The 27,089-nt window shown below is 36.1% G+C and overlaps 1 protein-coding gene across 2 annotated transcripts; it reads left to right on the top strand.

Moving 5' to 3' along the window:
* Nucleotides 1–5,938: 5,938 nt before the first annotated feature.
* Nucleotides 5,939–15,817, top strand: LOC140882045 (uncharacterized). Of its 2 annotated transcripts, XM_073287783.1 has the most exons (7): nucleotides 5,939–6,254; nucleotides 6,957–7,060; nucleotides 7,796–7,915; nucleotides 9,415–9,556; nucleotides 10,076–10,746; nucleotides 10,851–10,887; nucleotides 15,609–15,817. In XM_073287783.1, exons 4-7 carry the CDS (start codon nucleotides 9,436–9,438, stop codon nucleotides 15,647–15,649), a joined length of 870 nt encoding a protein of 289 aa, XP_073143884.1. In that variant the 5' UTR covers nucleotides 5,939–6,254; nucleotides 6,957–7,060; nucleotides 7,796–7,915; nucleotides 9,415–9,435; the 3' UTR covers nucleotides 15,650–15,817. The 2 variants fall into 2 exon arrangements, 1 of the variants encoding a protein (XP_073143884.1); XR_012150121.1 differs by lacking the exons at nucleotides 9,415–9,556; nucleotides 10,076–10,746; nucleotides 10,851–10,887.
* Nucleotides 15,818–27,089: the final 11,272 nt, after the last annotated feature.

Raw genomic sequence — 27,089 nt, 5'->3', positions numbered from 1 at the left:
AGGAAAAGTCGATTAGTGGGAAGATTAAAAATGCTCGGATTCCAAAAAAGTGACATCCATGGTCATACAGATGTGTCTTTTGACAGGATCATAACATTGACATCCCTTTTTGTTTGTACCATAGCCCTGAAAGATGTAGCGGACAACACTGGGTTCAAGATTTGTTCTTTGATTTTTATGTATGTGGACAAATGCAACACATCCAAATATCCTTGGGAAAATGAGCAACACCGATGGTAACACCATTTGGACGAGGTCATTCGAGCAAAATGTCATGTGGTCCATTGCTCTGGAATCTACTATCTAGCCGCTGTTCTTATTTTCCATGGAGACATGTAAAGCATTGTTGTTAAAACAATCAATGTTACCTTAATTATCAAGAATTGACGTAGTTTCATCCTTCATCTTTTCAAAAGGAGAAAATGTGAATTGTTGTACTGTATTTGCCATGGCTACATGACCGATTCCTCCTTCCATTTTTTTTTTTTGCTTTCGTGCTTTAAATTCATTCCACCATTTTGGATACCCATGTAATTCAAAATAGGTTTCACGTGTATGCTTTTTGTTTCCACAATGAGAGCAGTCGTTTCCCATACCTTCCAGTTGCCCCTTAGCTTTTGTCAAGAAGTGTGATTTTTCACTTCGTAATAACGAGGACCCTTGCTTTGTACCATGGAGTATAGGTTGTTGTGAGTTATTCTTTAATCCTTTAGACGCCATCACTGCAGCCATAGAATGTCTTGAATCAATTAGCATGATACTTTTCTTGATATCTTCCCTTTGAACATAAGAGGGTGTTTGACTAAATTTATTAAAAACAACTTATAAACTCTAGTATATTTTTAAGCTATTTTAGGAGCTTATAAGCTTTCAGGTCTTATTTTAAAAATAAGTTGTTAAAGTGTTCGGATAAACTTATTTTTAACAACTTAAAGATGTTGATGTGTTTGGAATTATAAAATCTTTTTATTGTTGAAATTATCAAAAAGGGTAAAATATTGTGAAAGTAACTTAAATAGTAACATACATATAAAAATAGTTTTAAATTTATCATAAATATTAAACATATATTAAAAATAAAACTATTATTAATTTTAATTTAGAAAAAATTTGATAAATTATGTATAAAAAATGAACAGAGGGCGTTGTGAGAATTTAATAAAATATATAAGGATAATATGAAAAATTAAAATATCAAAATAAGATCTTTTTAAAAAATTAAAGGTGGCCTTACTTTTCTTAAAGCAACTTATAAGCTGTCAAACAACTTATTTTGACAGCTTATAAGTTGTTTGACAAAAAAATTGTCAAACTAACTTAAAGAGCTTATAAGCTCTCTAAAATAGCTTATAAGTGGTTTTGAAGTTTATAAGCTCAACAAATCTGTTTGGTAAAAAAATTTAAAAACAACTTATAAACTGTCAAAATAAGTTGTTTGACAGCTTATAAGATGTTTTTAAAAAATAAGGAAATGATACTTTTTTCAAAAAGATCTTATTTAATAGTTCTCTTATCCAAAATATCACTCTATATTTTCATTAATTACCGTATTATCCTCTACATAATTCACCAACCTAACAAGTTTCTTTCTATGTCGCGACTTTTTTTCCTAACAAGGTTTTTGTTCTAACATTTTATATCTTTTTTTCTTATGATTTTTTTTAAAAATGTGTCTAACGTATTACTGAATAGTATTTATCACAATTTTTATTTGAAATGTCAATGCTACATTAAATTTTAAATATATTTTTTCAATTTTTCTAAATTTCAATATAAAATAGATTTAAATATAAATATATATATATATAAATATTTATATAAGTTTAACAATTTTTTTTATAAAAGTGTAAAACTACTTCGTTTGTTTTTATATATATATAATATATAATTATTCCATCATATTAATAATATTATACCATTTTTGGTAATTTTGTTAATAAAATGATCTTAAAAAACCAAATACTCAACTTCTTCAAGTTTTTTAAAATAAGTTTATTCAAACCCTTTAACAACTTATTTTTAATATAAGACCTAACAACTTATAAGCTCTTAAAATAGCTTATAAGTTCTTGGAGCTTATAAACTGTTTTTAATAAACTTAGAAGGTATTTGGCTAAACTTATTAAAAACAACTTATAAGCTCTAGTAGCTTATAAGTTGTCAGGTCTTATTTTAAAAATAAGTTGTTAAAGTGTTTGAGTGAACTTATTTTCAACAACTTAAAGATGTTGATGTGTTTTGTATTATAAGATTTTTTTATTGTCGAAATTACCAAAAAAGGTAATATACTATAAAAGTAATTTAAATAGTAACATACATATAACAATAGTTTTAAATTTATCATAAATATTAAAAATATATTCAAAAAATAGAATTATTTTTAATTTTAGTTTAGATAAAAAATTTGATAAATTATGTATAAAAAATGTACAGTGGGCGTTGTGAAAATTTAATAAAATATATAAGGATAATATAGAGAAGTAAAATATGTAAATAAGATATTTTTTACAAAATTAGGGGTGACCTTACTTTTTAAAAACTTATTTTGACAGTTTATAAGTTCCTCGACAAAAAATTTGCCAAATAAACTTAAAGAGCTTATAAGCTAAGCTATTTTCAAGAGCTTATAAGCTCTCCCAAATACCCTCTAAGCATACTCTGGGCGACAGTAGGTGTAACGACCCAAGTCCTTCCACCGCATCCCTCCCCAGCCTATAGCATGGGCTCGGACCGCATGGTTCGATAGACATCGCACTCATGACCTCCCCACTCCTGGCAGTGGGTTTTTGCCCTCCTCAGGAATCGAACCTTGTACCTCCAGGAATCATAAAACTTTGTACTTAAGCCTTGAGGTACAAGGTTTGATTCCTGGGGAGGGCAAAAACCCACTACTAGGAGTAGGTAGGGGGGCCCTTTTTTGTAACGACCCACATCCTTCCACCGCATCCCTTCCCAGCCTATAGCATGGGCTCGGACCGCATGGTTCGACGGGCATCGCACTCATGACCTCCCCACTCCTGGCAGTGGGTTTTTGCCCTCCCTAGGAATTGAACCTTGTACCTCCAGGCTTAAGTACAAAGTTTTATGATTGCTGGTACCATTGAGCTATTATGTCATGCCCCGAGCCCTGGTCCGCGTCTGCGCGACTGCACAATGGGCCCCTATAGCAACTACTTCGTATTCGTCCTCGCTTTAAGAAAATGATTAACCCAATTTTTTATAGAAGTCCATTGTAGCCCATTTTAAATCCTTGATTTTTCCCATGTGGGATAGGGGTTTCACAATCACTTCTCCTTTAGAACGCGATGTCTTCGTCTCGACCTGACCTTTCGATCCACCAGCACCGGGAATCTAGAGGTGGCTCCTACGGGTTTAAGATGTGGCTCTCGTCATGTAGCACTTTGTCCCGCATAGCACTTATTTCCTGGGGTCTGCCAGCTGGTGACCTGTCTCTGATACCATTCTGTCACGCCCTGGGCCTAGGCCTGCGCCTGCGCGACTGCACAATGGGCCCCTATAGCAACTACTTCGTATTCGTCATCGCTTTACGAAAATGATTAACCCAAGTTACTATAAAAGTCCATTGTAGCCCATTTTAAATCCATTTTAAATTCTTGATATTTCCCATGTGGGATAGGGGTTTCACTAGCTCAATGGTACCAGGAATCATAAAACTTTGTACTTAAGCCTGGAGGTACAAGGTTCGATTCCTGGGGAGGGCATAAAAATCCACTGCAAGGAGTGGGGAGGTCATGAGTGCGATGCCCGTCAAATCATGCGGTCCGAGCCCATGCTATAGGCTGGGGAGGGATGATGTGGAAGGACGTGGGTCGTTACAAAAAAAGGCGCCCTTTTATGTAACGATCCACGTCCTTCCACCGCATCCCTTTCCAGTCTATAGCATGGGCTCGGACCGCATTCATAAAACTTTGTATTTAAGCCTAGGGTACAAGGTTCGATTCCTGGGGAGGGCAAAAACTCCCCTCCAGGGGGGAGAAAGTCATGAGTGCGATGCCCGTCGAACCATGCGGTTCGAGCCCATGCTATAGGCTGGGGAGGGATGCGGTGGAAGGATGTGGGTCGTTACAGTAAGAAATGGTGTTAATTGGTGTACATCGCTTCGAATCTTATCCAGCCGATCATCAAGTCCATCAAGAAAAGTATAAACACGATCCTCTTGAAGAAGAACATTATATTTCTTTATATCATCAGCACATGTCATTGGATTTGGTCGGAAAAAAATCAATCTCTCCATAGTCCTTGGAGTCCATTGTAATACGACACAATAGATCCGTCGGACTACCGCATACGAGTTACTTGCCTCTTCAGACCATATACTTGGGATGTGTCGGTACCATCAAACAAGGTTGTGGCAATAGAATCCCATACCTGTTTTGCCTGAACATATACTTCTTTGGTTATTCTCAAGTTGGCTAGGGTCTTCGCAACTTAAAGCAACAGTTTTGGCTGTAAACGTCGCTATTGCGACGGTTTAAACAAAATCGTAGCCATTTTCATTTACTCGTCTCAAAAGTGTTTAGTACGGTCCCATTTATTATACGCGTGGAGAAGGACTTTTATATTGCAACGGTTTTTCTAAAACCATCGCAAAGAATTGGATATAAATATGCACTCACACAATTGTAACTTCACAAAATCTGATTATACATAATATAACCTATATATAAATTATATTCATTACACCGTCAAAGTTTCTCTTGTTTGCTGCCTCATATTCCAAAAGCTAAAAGAAGAGGTATGTCATTTGCATACGAAAATATTTATTTTTTAATTGCGTTATACTTATTTTGTTATGTGTAACGTACTAAGAATTATTTTGTTTGCATTATATATTTTTGGTCAAATCTGTTATTGTTGTCTATTTTGAGTAAGATTCAACTTAATTTTTCCTTGAGTAATTTTTATTTTCTTTGTATTCACAATGTTTTTAATAATTGCATTTAAGAGGTTTTTTGATTATGTTTTCATACGAACATTCAAGTATTATATTACGTAGGACCGAATGGCTTACGACCGGAGTTGGATGGATCAGCGAATTGTTAATGGATTTTTTCCTGATGAATTCATTAATGGGTGGAGGTATTTGTTGCTTTTGCAAAGAGTAATCCAAAATGTTTACCTAACGAAAGTATAAGGTGTCAATGCAACCGAAGAAAATGTCAGAATATAACTTTAATAGACGAGAACACGATCAAGGTACACTTGTGCAGATATGAGTTTGTTCCTAACTACTATAATTGGTTCTTTCATGGAGAATATTACATTCGTCCGTCGTTTTCAAGAGTTAATATGGATGCACCATCTTTGTCTCGAAGTAGACGACGTACGACCATAGACATGGAAACACCTAACATCGCGACATCAATGGGTCCAAACACATATTCTGATAGTCAATACCAATTCGGATTCAAACAACCTTCTTATGATTACCAAAATATTAATGATGAGGCATTGGTCAACGAGGATCCTTACGCCAATGTCGTCGAAGATCCCAACGTCAACGTCAGCAAGGAACCTAATCGAATCAGGCCTACATTTAAAAACTTTCATTTCTATCACAACTTAAAGCGAACTTTTGCAACTTACCCATACACTTCAACAAATTTGATGTACAACAACGTCTAAACGACAACGGTTTTGGGAAAAAATCGTTGTCTTTTGACCTTTCACAACGAATTTATTAAAATCCGTTGTCGTTTGCCTTATTTTGATAAAAAAAAAAAAAAACGACAACCAATTATAGCCTACGAAAATGGATTTTAAAATTCGTTGTCTTTGTGCAGATTTTTTATGGTCTACGACAACGGATTCTAAAAACCGTTTTTGTATTTATATTAAAAATTAAATTTTCTTTTAAATATTATGTTATAATACTTATCACAACACAAATTTTCATTCTCTTCCGATCTCTCGCTTCTCTCCTCATCACTCACCAAATCCTAGTTGCCACAGCACTCCAGCCAACTTCAGATCGAGAGCGGTTGAAGAAGAAGGATCGAGACTACTGACACCCCCACCCTCTCCCATCCCTCTCTCATGATGGAAGACTTTCGGTCACTCTCTCACTCCCAGACGGCGGCTCCTCTCTGGCTCCGGAAACGGCTTTGCCCTGCGGCGGAGGCTAAGTACGGGCTCATGTCTCCGTCCAAGCTCTCGATCTCTAGGTCCACATGTATCACGATTTTGCCTGGACTCAGCCCGACGTCGTTTCTCGAGTCGCCTGTTCTTCTCTCGTACGTCAAGATCAGGATTCAGTGGAAATTTAATTTTATTAGCTGATTTTTTGCTTTGGTAGTGGCTCAATTGCGATAGTGGAATTGGTTCTGTTACCTTCGAAGAATCAGTTTCGGATCCGTTTCCTAATTTGTTTATTAAGTCTCTGCTGGAGTTAGCTTATAACTCTATGTAGTTCAAATGATTAAATTTGAATGATTTGCTAAAATTTCATTTATGGATTTCAAATTAAAGAAATCTTGGTAGGATTTAAAATCGACGGCAATCATTACAGTAGAGAGAGTAATGTGATATGAAATTGGCATAAATCAAATCCGTCCATATGATTAAAAGGGGATTTAAAAACATGTATGTCATATTGAAATTCTTGGAGACTCATGGAATATCAGCATCACTATTAATTATTTAGTAAAAATATGTAATGGTCAAGTGTAAATCTGATTTGGATATGGTCATTACCTATTATTTCAAAAGCACGCATTCCCTAATCAAAAGATTTTAACAGTTCACTTTGGAACTTCTATTGAGCAAAAGAGAAACCTAATTTTGGAATACTTTAGAAATCCTCTTAGCTAAGACCTGCTTATAGCAAGCAACTTACTTTATATTGGGTTTATGGTTCCTTTTCTTAACCTCTTGTGATCAGCAGTATTTTCAAGTGTTTATCCTTATCTTATGAATTTTTTGATGTTGGAGTGCAGATTGGTTCAATATTTGAGTACATGAATGAAAGGCATGTATTAACCCTGCAAGGAGCTTTGGATCTGCTGTGATTTACAACAGAGAAAAAATTTAGGATGACCAGGTACCTTTAATAATATCACAGAGTCAACAAAATATTCCACTGAACATTACACTGATGAAAAGCTGTTTGTTTTGGAATGAATTTTGAGCAACAGTGGATTTTTTTGTTTTTGAGATGTAATTTGTTTAATATATTATTATATTATCATTCAATATATATATATTATATAGTACATATTTATTAATTATTATATTAAAAAATGTTAATTATTTTACGTTAAATTTAATTCTGATAGTATTATATATGGGTGTTTGTGTACACATTTGTACTTGTTGAATCAGTGATAAAAAAAGGAGGAAAAAACACATACACGCACAAGAAGTAAATTTAGTAGTATATAAATTTTGAGTTAAAAAAAAGAAAAAAGACAATTCCCTGGGGTGGGGTGGCATTAATTGTTCTGAGAATTCTTGATTCAACAAAGAGAGATGATAGCTAGGCACTGAAAATGTGTGTATAATAAAAGGTGACCTTGGGCATTTATTAGCGGAGTTATTGGGATTTTGGTTTCCCTTATTATATTTTTGGGGAACAACGGGAAGAAAAATAGTTAAACTGGGAAAGGATTGGGCCAGCTAAGTACGAAGACATTGCAAGGGGAAAATTGAATCTGGGGGAATGTGAGTTGTCCATGATGTTCTTTTGTATTTGAATCAATGTGGTAATCATGAATCTTGGTGTTGAAAACATAATACTATTTTCATTATCGCTTTATTTTTATTTGGGCTTTGTTAGGTTGATGCAAATGTTGGAAAGCCACATGTCAACTTTAGAGATATAATAACACAGTGCACCGAGTTTGATTATCTTCATAAGAAGCAGAGTGGGACAGGGTCAATATGGAAGGGTCATCAGGTAAATGTACATGCCATTACTGATTGCAGTTTCTACTTATTCTCTCTATCCATTGTCTTGTCATTCCACGTTTCTTGGTTGTCATAAGCATTTTTCGTTTTTCTTTGTTTTGGAGCAACTGGTATAGATTCGTGCCATGACCTACAGCTGCTTTGCCCTGAGGCTAGTCAATGAACTAGAGTCCACTGTAACCCAAATTTGATATTTTTACGTATTTCGTAGTACCATAAATGAAAAATCAAATCACATTCTCATATTAACTCATAATAAAACCCAAATGTTACTCTAATATTCATTTTCCCAAACACAACAATAGCATAAACCACGACTTGATTGATTTCATATGTTTATACACTTCACTTATCTATCCTCAAACATTCGTGAGCTGAATTTTTGTTCCCAAATTTGTCATTTAAACATAGCACTTAAAATATCAACTCCGAAAATAAACTTAAGTTGGCAAAACTTAACCACACAATCTAAAAATAACATCACATATCAACTATGTTCCTTGTCAAAACTAGATCCACAATCATTCTTCCTAGAGTTCAAAGCAAAAAAACCAAAAACAATATTTATCAACGTTCAAATCCTATATAACCAAGGCATTTAAGAGGACAATCAATCATCCTACTACATTCCATATAATGTAAGTGCATTCTCCAAAAAGAAAAAAAATAATCCTAGTCATAATGTCCATAGGTAAAAATCTCATCAAACAATTTAATGCTAACACAGAATCCTTTCAACAAAATTAATATAATCCAAAGCAGATTGACTTATATCTCAAAACAATCACATAGTTTCAGTAAAGTAAAACCCTCCTAATAAACCAAATAGGAAAATAATATCAACCTCAGTCAATACATCTGAACAATTAATATTTCATTTCCAAGGATACTCTTATCAAGATCAGATCTAACACAGTCACAATCCGAAAATTCATCCAATCAACATGAAATTTTCCATTGTAAATCGTGCATAGTCATGACTGTAAGTAAAATAATATTTGAAGTTTAAAACATAAACCTTACAATCATGGAGGTTGTAGTAGCCCAGTTCCATTTTATAAGATTAAGTTACTTATCATGTTAGATTAAATAAAGCATGATTAATAGATTTTTAATATGATTAAATGAACCAAGAAATTGGATCCAGGATATCCAATAATGGTTAAAAGTTATTTTGATTATCAAGTAGTTTGGATGGTCTGAATCACTACTTTGAAAGCAATCGGAACGTCCGAAGGGTTCGGATGGGGCGAAGCTGTTTGGGAGCTACGTTGAGTTCGGAACATTCAAACAAGATTGGATGCATCAAATTTAGGCCATGCGCATTATCATTAAAAAAATATTTTGGGTTTCAAATGTTTTAGTCAAATACAATAATTTGGTCAATACTTGTGATAATACCTAAAGATAGCTAGGGTTCAACCAACCTAATCTCTCGTGGACCCAAATACATATGGTTACCAAAATCATTCACTTCTGTGACTGCAGGTAACCGTTGTTGAAGAAAAGATGGATGAATCATGGTATCTAGATAGTGGATGTTCAAGACATATGACAGGAAATGTCAAACTGCTGTCTGAACTCACTAAATGCAATGGACCTACAATTACCTTCGGTGATAACTCACATGGTAGGACCATGGGTAAGAGTAAGATTATCCACGATAGCATCATTATTAAGGATGTCTTACTAGTTGAGAATTTGAAATGTAATTTGATAAGTATCAGTCAACTGTGTGATTATATGCATCTAGTTGAATTTCAAAAACACTCATGCCTTGTTAAGATGTTTCTAGTGATATTATGTTAACAGGAAACAGGTGTGGAAACACATATAAAGTATGTTGTAATGATCAATCTAGCCAATCAATTTACCTCGTAGCTTTCAATTCTAAGCGCAACTGGTTATGGCACAAAAGATTGAATCACCTTAATTTCAAGGCTATTGTTAGTCTGAGTAAGTTAGAACTAGTAGCAGGACTGCCTAAAATCGATTTTTCAAAAGACAGTTTTCTCAGCTTGTTAGTTTGGGAAACAAGTTAAGTCATCTTTTAAAAACAAGGGTTATAATTATTTCACCCGATGCTTGGAACTGTTACATATAGACTTATTTGGTCCTATACCAGTAACAAGTTTAGAATTTGTTCTAGAGGATCAAGCACGCTTATGGTGGGATGCCAAGGCTACTCGGGAACGTACGGAGAGAGGACATGTGGCTTGGGGGGATTTTTGTCAGCAGTTTCAGAAATTATATTTTCCTCCAGCAGTTCGTCAGGCACGATCTATGGAGTTGATGACTCTGAGGCAAGGATCAATGACTATTGATCAATATCAGCAACGATTTCTTGATCTGCTACCTTTCAGTCCTCATATCAATGATTGTGATGAATCAAAGTATGATATCTTTCTGCAAGACTTGAATCAAGATATCTATTCACAAGTTGTCGTCTGTGATGATCCGACATCTTATGAGACTTTGGTGAACCGTTGCCGTCAAGTGGAGAACAGTAATAGACGGGCACTATTGATGATTCCAGGACAACCTAGTGGATCTCTTGGGCCTAGGGATCAATCTGTTGTGCAATCTGGACCTATGTCTTCTTCTACCACTACTTCATCTGGTTCTCGTGGCTCACGAGGTACGTTCCGTTTTGGGAAGAAGAAGAAGAAGAAGGATGATTTTTGTTGTCACTGTGGTGGGAAGAATCCTGCAGCTTCATGTCGGAAGGCCACTTGTGCATGTTATACTTGTGGTGAGCAGGGACATCTGCGGAGAGATTGTCCTCAGCGTATGGGTTCTGCGAGTGGATCGGGATCACAGGTTAGATCTCAGGCTTCTACTTTTCCACATCAGCAGCCAGCACTACAAAGTTATTTTGGTTACCGTCCATAGACTCAGGGGCAGGTATGTTTTTTTTGTCTCAGGAACACGCTACTGAGGGAAGCGATCGCATGTTGGCAGGTACCTTTTTACTATGTGGTATTCCTGCACTTGTTTTAATTGATACTGGAGCATCGAATTCCTTTATTTCTAGTCGATTTGTTAAGAGACATAGATTATCTTATTATCATTAGATAAGGATTTAGTTGTATCTACTCCGTTGGAGCAGGAGGTAGTAACTAAGCGTCTAGTGATTGTTGCCTTCTAGAGTTTGAGAGGGTCATGTGTTATCGTCTAATCTGATGATATTAGCGATGACAGATTTTGACTGTATCTTGGGAATAGATATACTGACATTGTATCACACTACTGTGGATTGTTATCAGCATTTGGTACAGTTTCATCCTGTTGAAGGTGAGAGCTGGTACTTTTATGGTGAGGGTGTGCGACCTCCGATGCCACTTGTATCGGCTCTGAAAGCATGTCATGTCTTAGAGTCAGGTGGGGAGGGCTACCTCATTTATGCAGTTGATATGTCCACGAGTAGTCCGGGTATTTATCAGTTAACGGTTGTCAGCGAGTTTCCTGATGTATTCCCTGATGAGATTCCCGGTTTTTCTCCGGTTCGAGAGGTTGAATTTGGTATTGATCTAGTATCAGGAACTACGCCTATATCCAGAGCACCTTATCGTCTGGCTCCGTCAGAGATGAGGGAATTGAAACAGCAGTTGCATGGTCTGCTTGATAAGGGATATATTCGTCCGAGTGTTTCTCCGTGGGGAGAACCTGTGTTATTTGTCAAGAAGAAAGATGGATCGATGCGATTATGTATTGATTACCGGCAGCTGAATCGTGTGACCATCAAGAATATGTATTCATTGCCACGGATTGATGATTTGTTCGATCAATTACAGGGTACATATGTTTACTCTAAGATAGATCTGAGATCGGGATACCACCAGATGCGGGTATGAGACTCAGATATTTCTACCAATGGTTTTAGAACCAGATACGGGCATTATAAATTTCTGGTGATGGCATTCGGTTTGACGAATGCTCCGACAGTCTTCATGAATCTGATGAATCAGGTATTTCGAGAATATCTGGATAGATTTGTCACCATCTTCATTGATGATATTCTTGTTTATTCTCATGACAAGGATGATCATGCACAACATCTGAGGATTGTATTGCAGACATTACGAGATAAGCAGCTGTATGCGAAATTGAGTAAGTGTGAATTTTGGCTTGATCGGGTAGTGTTTCTCGGTCATGTGATTTCTAGTGAAGGAATATCTGTTGATCCTAGTAAGATAGAAGCAGTGCTGAACTGGTCTCGTCCGACGAAAATTGCTGAGATTCGAAGTTTCTTGGGTCTAGCTGGATATTACCGTCGGTTCATCGAGAATTTTGCACAGTTGGCCAGGCCTTTGACACAGCTTACACGAAAAGATGTTGCCTTCATATGGTCATCGGATTGTGAGGAATCATTTCACGAGCTGCGTAGACGTCTTACTATTGCACCTGTGCTAGCTCTACCTTCTGAATCAGGAGGTTATATTGTCTACACTGATGCCTCTGGTCAGGGGCTAGGATGTGTTCTGACACAGCATGGACATGTAATTGCCTATGCTTTTTTGACAATTGAAGACGCATGAGGGAAATTATCCAGTGCATGATCTCGAGTTAGCCGTCATTGTTTTTGCGCTCAAGATTTGGAGATATTATCTTTATGACGAGAAATTTGAGATATTTACGGATCACAAAAGTTTGAAGTACTTATTCGCTCAGACGGAGTTGAATATGCGACAGAGACGCTGGATGGACTTATTGAAAGATTATGATTGTGAAATTAAGCATCATCCAGATTCTGCTAATCTTACTGTTGATGCTTTGAGTCGGCAGATTAGATTTTTTGCACTTCAGACTAGTGAAATATCTCATATGATTCAGGAGTGCTGTTCACTGAGTTTTACACTCAAGCACAAGAAAGGAAGAAATGAGATTCGTTTGTATACTATTTTATCTGAGCCAGCATTGTATTCTCGGATCAGAGATGCTCAGATATCTGATGTTAAGACTCAGCGTTTGGCACGTCTAGCCAATAGAGTTAATACATCTGGATTTCATTTTCAAGCAGATGGTTTATTATGCTTATCGAATCGGGTGGTTGTACCTGATGTTGCGGAGCTCTGGAATGATATTTTATCTCAAGCTCACAGAAGTCGATTTTCAGTTCACCCTGGAAGCATGAAAATGTATAAGGACTTGCGAACTAGATTCTGGTGGAAGGGGATGAAGCGAAGTGTATATCAATTTGTTTCTCGATGTCTTGTTTGTCAACAGGTCAAGGCTGAACACCGACGAACTGATGGATTACTGCATAATCTTGAGATTCCCGAATGGAAGTGGGAGCACGTGACTATGGACTTTGTCACCCACTTGCCTATGACTTCACGTCAGTGTGATGCTATCTGGGTCGTTGTTGACCGTTTGACGAAATCAGCACATTTCATTCCTTACAACCAGGAGTAATCTTATGATCGAATGACACGCTTATACATCCAGGAGATAGTGCGATTACATGGGATTCCAATGATCATAGTCAGTGATAGAGACCCGCGATTTACCTCACGTTTCTGGGGTAGTTTTTAGCAGGAATTGGGTACCACTCTGAGTTTGAGTACTGCATATCATCCGGAGACTGACGGGCAGTCAGAGCGGATGATTCGTACGTTGGAGGATATGCTACGTTCTTCTATCATGAATTTTGGTTTATCTTGGCAAGATCAGTTACCTTTGATCGAATTTGCCTACAATAACAGTTATCATCGTAGTATTGATATGGCACCTTTCGAGGCATTGTATGGTCGACGATGTCGTACTCTGTTATTCTGGGATTAGATAGAAGAATGGCAAGTCGAGGGTCCTGAGTTGGTGCAGCAGATTGTAAAAAAGGTAGATTTGATCAAAAAAAGGATTAAAGCTGCTCAAGATCGGCAAGCCAGTTATGCGAATATTCATCGTAGGCCACTTCAGTTCGAGCCTGGTGAATATGTTTTTCTGCGAGTATCATTTTTCAGGAAGGTGATGAGATTTGGGGTGAAAGACAAGTTGTCACCTCGTTTCATTGGGCTTTTACAGGTACTAGAAAAGATCGGAGATGTTGCATATCGCTTGGCTTTACCGCCATATCTTTCCAGTATACATGATGTTTTTCATATGTCGTTACTTCGACAGTACATAGCTGATGAATCTCATATTATCCAGCCTACTGATGTTCATCTAGAGCCAAATATGTCGTATGTCAAACGACCACTCCGTATCCTAGACAGGAAAGAGAAAGTTCTTCGGAACAAGACTATACCACTTGTGATGGTACAGTGGCAGCACCGAGGCATTGAAAAAGCAACTTGGGAAACTTAGAGCCGTATGCGAGCAGAATATTCTGAGTTGTTTGCTTTTTACTTTTGATTATCATGTAAAGATGTAATTACAGTTGTTGTAATAAAACATGGTTTGATGTTTCATATTTTTATCTTGATTTGTCATTAGATTTTATTTTGCGGACGAAATGTCTAAAGGTGGGGAGAATGTAGTAACCCAGATTCTATTTTAATATAATAATCTGTTAAACATGATTAAGGGTTAGTAATTAACCAAATCCGAGGCTTAATCGAACTTCAGAATTAAGAATTTGGCTTCCAAAGTTTTGGCCATTTCGGACGGTCCGAAGAGAATTTTGGACGATCCGAACTCAGCAAAATGGGGGCTCCGAAGAAGGGCATGTTTACTTTGGAGTTAAGGCACGTTCGGACGGTTCGAACCAGGATCGGGCGGCCCAAAATCCCTTGTGCCAAGCAAGCAAGATTACTCAGCCATGAATTTTGACAAATGTCGAATTTAGAACACTTCGGACGGCCCGAAGTGGCGATCGGACGGTCCGAACTTGACGTGTTCTGCATGCAGGCGTTGAGCTGGATCAGACGATCCGAACCTAACTTCGGAGGGTTCAAATATGATCGGAAATTTTCCTATAAATAGGGCTCATTCGGATTCATTTTGAATTACGAATTCCTAGTTTCTTTCTTCAGTTATATAAGTGTGAGGTATACACTTGAGGGTCCTATCAGTTATTATAGAGGTTCTGGAATAACCAATGTGTGGCTATAGTCATCCGGGACTAGCGACTCCAAAGGGCTTACTACGGACGAAGGTATGGTTCGGGAATCTATTTAAGTTTTGGGAGTACTTATTAGCTTAGTTAAGGCTTATAGAACTTGTGTAGTGATACAGTGAACTTTTGAATATAGGCTTGGAACCTAGGATACTACTAAAACTCAAACTAGCTTAGAGGTACGTACACATTGACTGAGATTTCCAGCGAGTGTACATGTTTATATGTTGCATTTATTTGGGATTACTATGTGGCATGATGTATGTTTTACCACTTTCTATGTTCATATATCATGTGCACATACACGTTGAGCCTATAACTTGTTATACCAGATTATAGAGCCGCTCAGCTCTATACTCGATAGTCTGTCACTGAGAGTACCGCGACGGCGGGGACATGTATGTCTGACTACTCTGGTGTACTATACAAGTGTGGTTGCACCCAGAGGTTGATACGTGCGGTGGCAGCACTCATGTGGCGCTTGTACTGAACATGACTTTTCAGATGACCCTTTACCAGTCATCATGTTGCATGCATCATATATATACGTTTACTCATGCTTATGTACTGGGCGTTAGCACTCACGTCCTAGTTGTTATCTTGGACACCCTATTCCACGGGGCAGGTCGCAGGATGGACGGAGCCGATAGCTCGAGGCAGGACTAGGGAGCCGGAGCTTTTCAGGGGATTTTATACATCATGATTTGTTTAGTTGTATAAATGTTTTAGACAGTTTTAATTTAAGTTTTTCAATATGGTTATATAACTGCAGTAATAAGCCTGGATATGTTTTACTAAGCTGATATGTAAATTATGAATTATGTTTCCGCACGTTTTACTCTGTTAAGCATTCTTTCTTTATTAAGTTTAATGCATGCTATTAGTAGCCAGTTAGTAGGTGATTCTTTGCAGGGTTGCTACAACCATTATGCTTGTTGGAGAGAAAGAATATTGTTTGTCTTGGTATTTAAAAAGTGTGTTATGACAAAAGGCAAAACATGGATAGAAAAGTGTGCATCTTGTCTTTTAACTCTTCATATTCATTCTCTCTCATGTATTGTATATATATTATATGTCAAACATATATATATATATGGCCCATGAACTTAATATTTAATTAATTATCAAACTCAAACTCATTTAAGTTTAATCAATTAATTAAATCCAACTTGAACTCATTCAAGCCCAGTAGTATAATAATTATTCAACAATATTTTTATTTGGGCTTTACAAGATTCAATAGTGTTTAATTGATTCAAAAATTGAATTAATTTAATTATTTGGACTCTACAAAGCCCACTACTGTTTAATTAATTCAACACTTGAATTAATTTAATTAATTTAATATTAATAATAATAGTTTTGTAAATCACATTTGCAAAAACTAATTATTTATTTAAGTCAACTTTTAATCTTGTAACACATTCACAAATTAAAAGTTACTTTCCCATTTATTTTCCTTTAGAAGTCATACTTCTAATTTATATCACTTATAAACTCCTTTATAAGTCGTTCAACACATTCAACCAATTTTATTCCAACGGGATCTAGAAAGCTAGTACTTGTGTGACCATCAGTGGTTCATTGATACAACTATCAGTGGGTTCACATCTCCATGTGATTCGGGATCAACAAGTCCCTTATATGAGCATACCCTATATAGCTTCATTCTTATTTATCAACTCCCTGATAATAAGAACGTCATAAAGCTCAAGTCTGATAGTACACAACCAATCATGTTAAACGTCTAGCAGCATCGCTTACATGACTCCCTAGGTATCAACTGATAGTGCCTGCAAGAACCATTCAATTATGGTTAGCGTACAGTACGGTCCCTTCAACTCATATATCCCGACCGATTCGACAACCATTGGTTTATCGAGAGTTGTCATTGAATCGATAACTATGTGTCATGCCGTAGTTGCATCGAAGGTGTAATTCAAGAAACCCTTCTTAATTACCAGCTACTCTGATCAGAGATTTCAAGCTACATATGTATGAGATCACATAGGATATACATACCCGAAAGTAATAGGTGAATCCCCGACTACAATGCATCGACTTTTATATGTTTTGACACAACACCCAACATTGCCACCTGATGACCCTAGTTGAGTCGGTAAACAAGTAAAAGTGAAGCTCTAGCAGATAGAGTCTCCTTGTTGTCCCAGGTCATAAGGACTAATGGTGTACAACCATAAATTGAGAACCACTTGGAAAGTTCTTTAGGGAGGGTTGTTCAGTGCTCTCTACAAAGAGCACCTATTTGCATGCTTGGACATCACCATGTCCCCTACCAATGAAACGTGGTACTCACATCGTAAATACTAGTCTCAAGCTCGAGCGGCCTTTATCCTTCTTTGTGGCGGCTGAATCGACTAGGAATAGTTTAGAATATACAGTATTCCAAATATGACTTTCATGATAGTCATCACATGACCATCTCATATTCTTTCTACTATTTGTATATTTAAGGTCTTTATCTATGCAACTAGCATGTGTATACAGATAAAGGTGTGCCAAATTAAATAATGTCAAATATTATTAAAATAAATATTGTCATACAAGAGTTCTCTCAAGGACCATCGGCCAACACTTGGCTCGACTGGCACCTGCTCTAACAGGCTTCTTCGTCGTCGTTGTCGCTCCACGTTTCTATTAGTGCCTTCTTTTGCCTTTATCAACTTTCTTTTTAAGAGGGTATTCATTTGTATTGTGCCCTTGTTGTTGACAGTTATAAAATGTCACTTCATTCCCTGGCTTCTTTTTCTTTTTGAATTTTTTTCCTTGCATAAATCTTTTGACTTTCCTTGCGAAGAGAGCCATGTCTTCATCATCATCTTCTTCGACTTGGATTGATAAGGCAATCTCCTTTGTCTTGATATTTTCATCCTCATTTTCATCTCTTTTCTTGTGGATACCTCTAGTTCATGGGTTTTTTCCCATGAAGTTGATCAAGATCGTAGGAGGCAGTATCACCTTTGTTGGATTCGATAATCGTCGTTTTCTCTGAATCCCACTCCTTGGGTAGGGCTCGAAGTGCTCTTCTCCAAACTTTCTTGGTTGAATAGTGCTCTCCAAGTTGGGTTAGCTCAATGATGATATGGGCGAGCCTTCGGAACATTGTATCCACATCTTCTTTGGAATCCATCTCAAATGTTTCGTATTTGAGTTGTAGTAGATCAATCTTTGTTTATTTGAATTGGTTGGTTCCCTCGTGGCATATCTCTCATTTGTCCCAAATCTCTTTTGCGGAGGAGAACATAGAGATCCGGTTGTATTCGTTCATATCTAAAAAACAATGCAAAATATTCGTCGGTTTAGCATTTTCTGAAATTAATCTCATGTCCTCTTTCGAAAAGTCATCCATTCCCATAGGAACTTCAATCCCATCATCTATTTTCATAGGTGTATAGGGATCTTTCACCGTCATTTTCCAAAGATCATAATCTACGGATTGGATATATAAAGACATTCTATATTTCCAATACCCGTAGTTTATGTCGTTGAAAAGAAGAGGATGATTGGTTTATTGTCCTTGTGCATAATCACTCGCTAGATTGACTATTAGAACCTTTTGAAAATATTTTCAAAAGTATGGCTCTGATACCACTTGTTAGAATCTAATTGGAGGGGGGGCGAGATTTAGGTTTTATTGGCCCCTTTAGCAATTTAAAGTAATTTTGCAAATAAGCAGGAGGAAGACTTGAAGCAATCAAAATAATCAAATCAATAATAAGTAAATAAATATGGTAAGTAAATAAAGCGGTAAATAAGAGAGGATATGTTTATAGAAGTTCGACGATAAATCGTCTATGTCTCCCCTTCTTGGTTAAGGTCGATTAACCAAGGATCCACTAGCACTTTGACTTGGCGTTGATGGCTCCAAGTATAACCGATACAAAAACACGATCACCGCGTCTCTTGGCCTTGGTGGCTCCAAGGATAGCCGATACAACTCACACTTTTGGCCTTAAGGGCTCTAAGGATAGCCGATACAACTCACACACTTGGCCTTGAGGGCTCCAAGGATAGCCTCAACAACAAAACTCGTCTTCACACTCGAGTATACAATAATAGCTAAACAACTTGCAAACGATTTTACAATCAACTCTCTAATTGAATGAATATGTATAGAAACTCTTGATTGAACACTTGAATGAGAGAAGAGAATGCTTTGAGTTGCTTGATTGAAAATGGCCTATGAATGCCTTCTATTTATAGTGCTGATTCGGGTGAGACTGGATCGTCTGATCTGGGCTTCGGAGCCTTCGAACTATACCGATCCAAATTAAAAAATGCGCGGCTGTGGCACCGTTCGGACCATCCGAACTGGACTTTGAATTGTTTGATCGGCTGCAATAAATATATTGTCTGGCAAATTTTCTTCCGACAAAATTTATCATCGCCGTAAAGAGATCGGACCATCCGATCATGACTTCGGATCTGCCGAACAGGTACTTCGTGGCCTCCGATCTTCACTCGGAAGATTATTAAAATTCTGAAATACTTCGGACCATCCGAACCCCGGTCTTCGCAGCATCCGAACTTGCCTCCGAACTATTTTTAATTTCTAGAAAATCATCGGAGGGTCGAACCCACTTCGGACCATCCGAAGCCTGTAGATCCGAACACTTAAAAAAATTCCTTCAATTTTTGGCTATCGGTTCTTGCTTCCAATATTTTTATTTGACGGGAAATATTAATATCTGCAAATTTCTCACTTTAATATATTAGTAAAAATTAACCTAGTTTTGTAATCATCAAAACATAATATTTAAGACTTGTTAATGCATTAAAAAATTAATCTCACAACACGAGATTTGTATGCGTTTAAGGGGTAACAATCATGGATGAAGTTCTTGAATCTGCTGAACAGAATATTGACACACTCTATGATGAATGGTAAAAATATAGAACTTCCACATTGGCTCGACATCTCAAGAAAAAGAAAGAATTGAACAGATTCGTTAAATATGAGGAGATTGCGCTGAGGATAGTCAAGACTGTTGACATTCAAAAAGCCATGAACAGAAGGAAATACTTCTTTGATCTGATGAGAGTCAAAAAATTGACTCAAATTCTTACAGAGCTTCAAAAGAATTATGATCTTACTACTCGAACTGCATATGAGGACATATCAGTCTTCACTCAACTAGACGCTGATCTAATTACTCTACAGATGAGAATTAAATTTTGGGAAACTGACAAAGAACTGGTAATCCCAGAGCCCTTCATTGAAAAGAAACACAAGTCTCATTCTAAGTCCCGATCTAGACACAAAAGACCAAAAATACTCGACCCTCTAAACATACAGTTGATCAAGTTTTTGAGGAACTTCAGAAGGAAGCTTCTACAACTCTAGAAGCAAATGATCCATCATCAATTGAGCAACAAATTCATATTTCAGGAACCGAGTTGGCTTTACCTGAATTTCAGCTGATGAATCTGGATGAAGTAGTTTCTCAAGTGACCTCTCATATTGAGTCTGAAGAACATCCCATAATATTCACCGAAGAAATACCTCACCAACATTCTGCACTCCTAGATATTGATGAACCAGTAGTTGAAACTTCTATCCTAGAAGATGGATCAGTCGAGCTGAGATCACAAAGGAACAACCTATGGCAATAATTCCTTATCATCATCAGTTTACTCAGCATGAAAGTATGAGCATTCCACATTCTTTTCTGAGAATCTTCTACTGTTTGAATATTCTTCACCACCAAATTCAACTTCTAGTTCTCCAGCACAGTCTAGCAGCAGCATTAAAATCTCTCAAGTTGATGAAACTATTGAAGTTGAATCACGCCCTCGACCAATGTCCATTACTATTCACTCTGAGAAAGCATCTTTTTCAGTACAAAATAAAGGAAAAGAAAAGATTGATACAGTGCCCAATGTTCTTGAGACACCTTTCAAAGCTCAAAGAACTGATTTTGTGAGTATTTTGCGCCAAGTAAGTACTACCAATAGCAGAGAAAATCTATCGCCAAAATCAGATATGGATGATGAATTGTATCATACCCTAACTGAAATGGAAGCATATTTGCTATCCCTTTCAAAAGATCTTACTGGTCTTAAAAGACAATAAACATTAAACAAGCAACAACATCATCTTCCTACGAAATTCTTTGAACTCCGAGCTGATCAAGCTGCAAGAAAAGTTTGTACTTCTGGACAAGATGCTACTTGACTACACTCAGTTAAACACATCATTGTCTCAAATAAAACAATCTCATCATTCTCTGGAGATCAAATTTGAAAACTTGGATGCACATGTTCAGTCTCTTCAAACCACTGTGAACTCTAACTTTCAAGGACTTGCCAGAAAAATTGCATCATTGACAAATATTTCCAAGAAAATTTTACACTCTCAGAATCCTGTTAATCAATTGTCACCAGGTCATCAGGGACCAACACTTCATCCGTCCTCATCAAGTCGCAGATCTTCTCAACAAAGACCTCTGCTAGATCGACGATAGCCCCTGTTGCTTCATTATTTTATCTATATTTGGATTTGGATTTTCTAAAATTAAGCAACGCGCCTTTTTCTTCTACACCATATTTTGTTGGTTTATCAAAAATGGGGAAAAACAGTTCAGTAAATTCAGACATTTTAAAAAATTCAGAATCGATAATATTATTCGATGATAAGTCAGTTTACCTCAGTATTGTTTAAAGTTTTAATAAACACCAAAAAGGGGGAAATTGTTGAGAATTAAGTTTTGGTGTTTATAACTAAAGTGCTAAATTGATGGAATAAACCGATACGAGCTAAACTGAAGAGAGCTAAACTGAAACTACTTCGAAAAGAAAAGTGCGATTTTATAAGTAAAATCTCTCAACCGAATATTCAAAGAAAAAAATGACTTTATTAAGAAAAGCGCTAAACTGAAAAGTATGTCTTTCATGAAAGCCAAACTGATCCTTCTCAGTTCAACTCAACTGAAGACACTAAACCGAGTCATCAGCTACCTAAATTGATCTTCTGAATGACTCACACTACATCAGTCTACTATCGCAATTATCAGTCTACCATTGCGATCATCAGTCTACTATCGCAATTATCATTCTACCATTGCGATTTTTAGTATACCAATGCGATTTGATTGGATAAGGTTTTTCGTACTCTGACACATTCTGCAGACGTAGTGCCGCGATCCAAGAGAATGTCGGCTTCAGAGTATGTCGGTGAAAGTGACAAAGCAACAGGTATATTTCAAATTCTATCAAAAACCTTTTCGAAATTGTTACCGTTGGTATCCGAAGACTATAAATAAGCACCTTAATCAATCGAAGAACAAATTTTTCCAAAAAACGCTTTCTTGTGAGAATATTTGAGCCTTCAAATCTGAAAAAGCAAATTGATTAAGGAACTCGAAGCACAAACACCCAAATTGTTATTCTGATCATTCAAGGATCATCTTTGTGCAAAGATAAAACGAGTTGTAAACATCTGCATTTTATCAGTCTAGGACTGAAATTTGTAACTAGGATTTCTTGTTTAGGCGGTAGATAAGTCTTAAACTGGATCGGAGTTTTGCAAATTGCTTGTAAAATTCAAAGTCTTCTACTGATATCCTTCCGAGAAAGAAGAAGAGGTGACATAAATTTCCGAACATCCATAAACATCTCATTGTGTTTTTCATCACTTTACTTACATACTACCAAACTTTCATACACATTTACATCAAGTGTTCAATATCTTCATCTTGACATATTTTCGCACACACATTGTTTGTCAACTTGCATTGGACACCAAGATAAATTTAGAATTCAATCACCAAACCGATTGAATTCGCTATCTTTCATCGAAACAAGTTTCTGAGTGTATTCACCCTCCCTCTATACTCTAAACTGATCCTAACAAAACCAAAACCAAAGAGTGGGTAATTTTTTTATACAATTTTTTTAAAAAATAAAAAATATATTTAAAGTATAACCAACCAAATAAGTTTAGCCACGATTTATATAAACCGTGGTTAAATAGCCACGGTACATATATATCTGAATGTATTTATTTTCAAATATTACCATGGTTTTTAAAAACTGTGGCTAAGTTCAGCCACGGTTGTAAAAACATCTGCCACGATTTTTAAAAAATCGTGGCTAAATTTAACCACAGTTTTTTAAAAATCGTGGCTATTTTTGATTTTTTTTGTAGCTAGATTTTAGAAAGCTCTTTTATTATATATTTCAACAAGACACAGAATAGCTCATTATATTGTTTTCTAAATTATTTGGTATGTATATTTTTCTCTAGCAACATTTTAAAATAAAAAAACAAAAACAAAATAATGGGAAAGAATAGCCAACAAGAAAATTTAATATTGACGCCTCAAAAGAAACATGAATTAGGACATGGTTTTCTCATTAATATTCTTTGTATATGAACATAACACATGATAGTGTAATCTTAAAAATGGACATTAAATAATTAATGAAACTTCAAGCATTTCTGTCAAACATACAAGAACCCCTTGTGGGGGAAACATATATCGTACTTATACTTAGGTTTAGACCAACATATGTCCTTACATATTCTACTTGCAAGTTACAAAACATATATATGCATGTCACTAAATCAATTATAAAAGCAAAATGTCGATTTTATTTTTGTATGTCTTGAAATGTGATATTTTAGTTTTGTAATTTTTTTCAAATCAATTATAGTACTATAATTATATTCTGACGATCGATTTTAGTTATTCATATCAAAATCATGTAATTAAATGGACAATATTATTCTTTAATTTGCGTAATTACATGGTTAGTAATTATAAATATTTAAAAATTATATCGACAATTTAATTACATGATCATTACGAAAATCATTAAAATTGATCGTTAGATAATAGTAACTGGAATTAATATAATTTATTCAAGGAAAGATACAAGACTAAAAACATATATATATCACACTAAATACATACCATAATGAAATTTTGCCATCGTAAAATAATATTACTGCTATGAAATCAACACAAATGTGAAACTTAAACAGGTATGTAGAGCACTCAAGCATCACGGTTCGATTAATCTACCCAGAAGGAATAACTATTGCACCCCAACAAACTTTTTCATTGTAATCAATAAGAATCGAACCCGTAACTTTGACATTGATACTAATTGTAGAACCGATCATTTTCTGCTTTAGCAATAGCTACATCTGTTGGTAATAGATTAATAGTGCAACTCAAATATTTTAAATTGTATAGCAGATCAAACGCCTCGGCTCGATCACCTTACCCAATAGAGAAAATTATTGCACCCCAACAAAAAGATTTGAGTTTCACATTCACCACACCAATTGTAGTTTTTGTTAAACCCACGAACATTTAGATCTGAAAAATATACGATGAAATATTAGCATTAATTTCATACTAATTATAGTATTAATTTCCTAAAAAAATTACAGTATTACTAAATGAAGGGTTTTATAAACTAAAGTAGATGGTCTCGTGGATATTTATCCGCGATACGAGTTAACCCTACGTATATTTATAATAAAAATTAATATTTTTTATGGGTGACCCAAAAAGATTATCTATCTCACAAAATTGATTTTTGATACCGTCTCACAGAAATATTTGTGTAAACTAAATAGATGAAAGGTCTGAGGGTAAATTGATTTCAAACGGTTTCTCTCTTACCATGATAAATTAAATGGAACAATTTTAAAAAAAATCTAAAGATTAACAATCATGCTTAAAAATTGGGGCACATCAAAATTTTTCAATAACCTCCCGAACCGACTGCACCGTATCACACCGCACTGTTTTTTTCATTTTTTTTATCATTTTTTTTTATAAATAACCGCATTTTTAAAAAAATATGAAACCGCACCGCCTCCACGGTACGTTTTTTTCCCAAAACTGACCGCACCTCCTTTATATAGTTGTTTTAAATAATGTTATTAACGACACCTTAATATATAAAATATTCTCAATTTTTAACTTGCACTCCGTCACTTTCTCTCGCAACATTCCTTCAATATTTTATCTTCTTTCTTTCTTAGCACAGAAATATTCTTAAAATTTATTTTATAATCATGACTAAAAATAAAACTTAAAGCATCCTATTTATCTATTTTAACTTTATTTTTTATGTTCTATCAAGAGTTGCGCGATATATTGAAAAATTGAGAGTTGTTTGTAAAAAATAATTTGTGAGTTGGTTGTGCGAACATTGTAAACACTTGAGTGTGAAGCCAAGTGTGTTGTGTGATTGTTGAGGCTATCCTTGGAGCCCTTAAGGCCAAGTGTATCGAGTTGTATCGACGTGGTGATCGTGTTGAGTTGTACGGCTATCCTTGGAGCCATCAAGGCCAAGACGTTCGAAGTGCTAGTGGATCCTTGGTTAATCAATCTTAACCAAGAAGGGGAGACGTATACGATTTATCGTAGAACTTCCATAAACATCTCTTATCCCTTTTTACTGCTTTATTTACTTTACACATTTATTTATCGCATTTATTTTGATTGCTTTAAGTCTTCCGCTTGCGTATTAACATAATCGCTTTAAATTGCTAAAGTTGCCAATAGAACCTAAATCCCCCCTCCCCCCATTAGGTTCTAACAAGTACATAAATGATTTCAACTCAAAAGAAATTATTTACAAGCAGTCTTCTCCTAGATCTACCAAGAAATTAGTTGAAGGCCTTTCTACTTCCAAGCAGTCTAAGATAACCAATATTGCAGTCAATAAAATATATAAAGCAAAAAAGAAATTGATAATCCATCACAGCGATTATGAGGATGATGATGACAGTTAGAAGGAAGACTTGACTGTCAAACCACTGACAAAGAAGGACAGAACTTCCAAATCTGGGCCTGTCATCTTTTTTACGAAACTGATCATCCATCTAGCTCCAAAAGCTACATTCACCACAAATCAAACTGATCCAAGATCATTTGATTAGGCATTTCAAGAACATCGCACCAAATAAAAATTTTATCCAAAAGGTAAAGGACCGGCATTGGCCTTTCCGATTCAATCAGTTGCAGTAGATAAACAAGAAAGCTCTGATGAAGATGAAGATTGCATCATAAGCAGTCGAGCACCTCTTCAGAATGTTTATGCTCCTACAGTTTTGGCACCATCCAAACCCTTTCGAGGTCTTTCCGCAGATCAAATCGTTGCTGACACTCACTCAAGTCTTGACTTAATTCCTGGAAAAGACAAAGTGATAGTGGTCTCTTCTTCAGATCTTGATAGACCAACCAATTCCATTCAAACTCATATTGATTTGACCATGGATGAAGTGTTGGAGTAGCACAAAATACCATTGATGTTGTGTTTGATGAGTGGTACACTTACAGGACAAGCACCTTGGCCATAAAATTGAAAAATAAGGGAGAACTTAAAACTTTTATATTCTTGGATGAAGCTGTTTTGAAGGTGGTCAAAATGGTTGAAATTACAGTTGCTATGGATCAAAGACAATATTTCTTCGATTTAATGAGAATCAAGCGACTGACAGCTATTCTTGCTCAACTGAAGGAAAACTATGATCCAATCTCTCGAACCGCATATGAAGATCGAATAGTCTTCACTCAGTTAGACACAGATCTCTCCTCTCTACATAGAAGGATTAGGTTTTGGGAACAGGATCAAGAGCTTGTGATTCCTGAGCCCTACGAGCATCCTAAGAATATGTCGAAATAAAAAGAAGCTTCCAAGTCAGTTCAGCAAGAGAATGTTGAATCCTCGGAACACACTATTGATCAAGTGTTTCAAGAAATTGAAAAATATACTAATCCAATGCATGAAGAATAAGCAGAACAAATGCTAGTCCAGTTCATGACATTCAAGTAAATGATTCATCTTTGCCAAAAATCACTCTAATGAACGTGGATGAAGCATTTTAGCAAGTGGTAACTCACATCGAAACAGAAGCGCAGTTGCAACAATCAATTAATGAAGGATTGGAACAAATTTATGAATCACTTCGGGATATGCCAAGTCCAATTGTTGATTCCCTTGATGACGAAGTTGTTGAGGATTACAGTCTGGCATTGATAGTTTATCAAAACTTAGTCACCAAGCCAGAGACTTTTTACATACCTCCTTCATTCTTTACAACAGTTGACTGTCATCTGGA

This window comes from Henckelia pumila, chromosome 2 (genome assembly GCF_033568475.1).
Source record: "Henckelia pumila isolate YLH828 chromosome 2, ASM3356847v2, whole genome shotgun sequence".
Taxonomy (NCBI): domain Eukaryota; kingdom Viridiplantae; phylum Streptophyta; class Magnoliopsida; order Lamiales; family Gesneriaceae; genus Henckelia; species Henckelia pumila.
The sequence above is the reverse complement of the archived record's forward strand: the minus strand, read 5'-3'. Positions and strand labels throughout refer to the sequence as shown.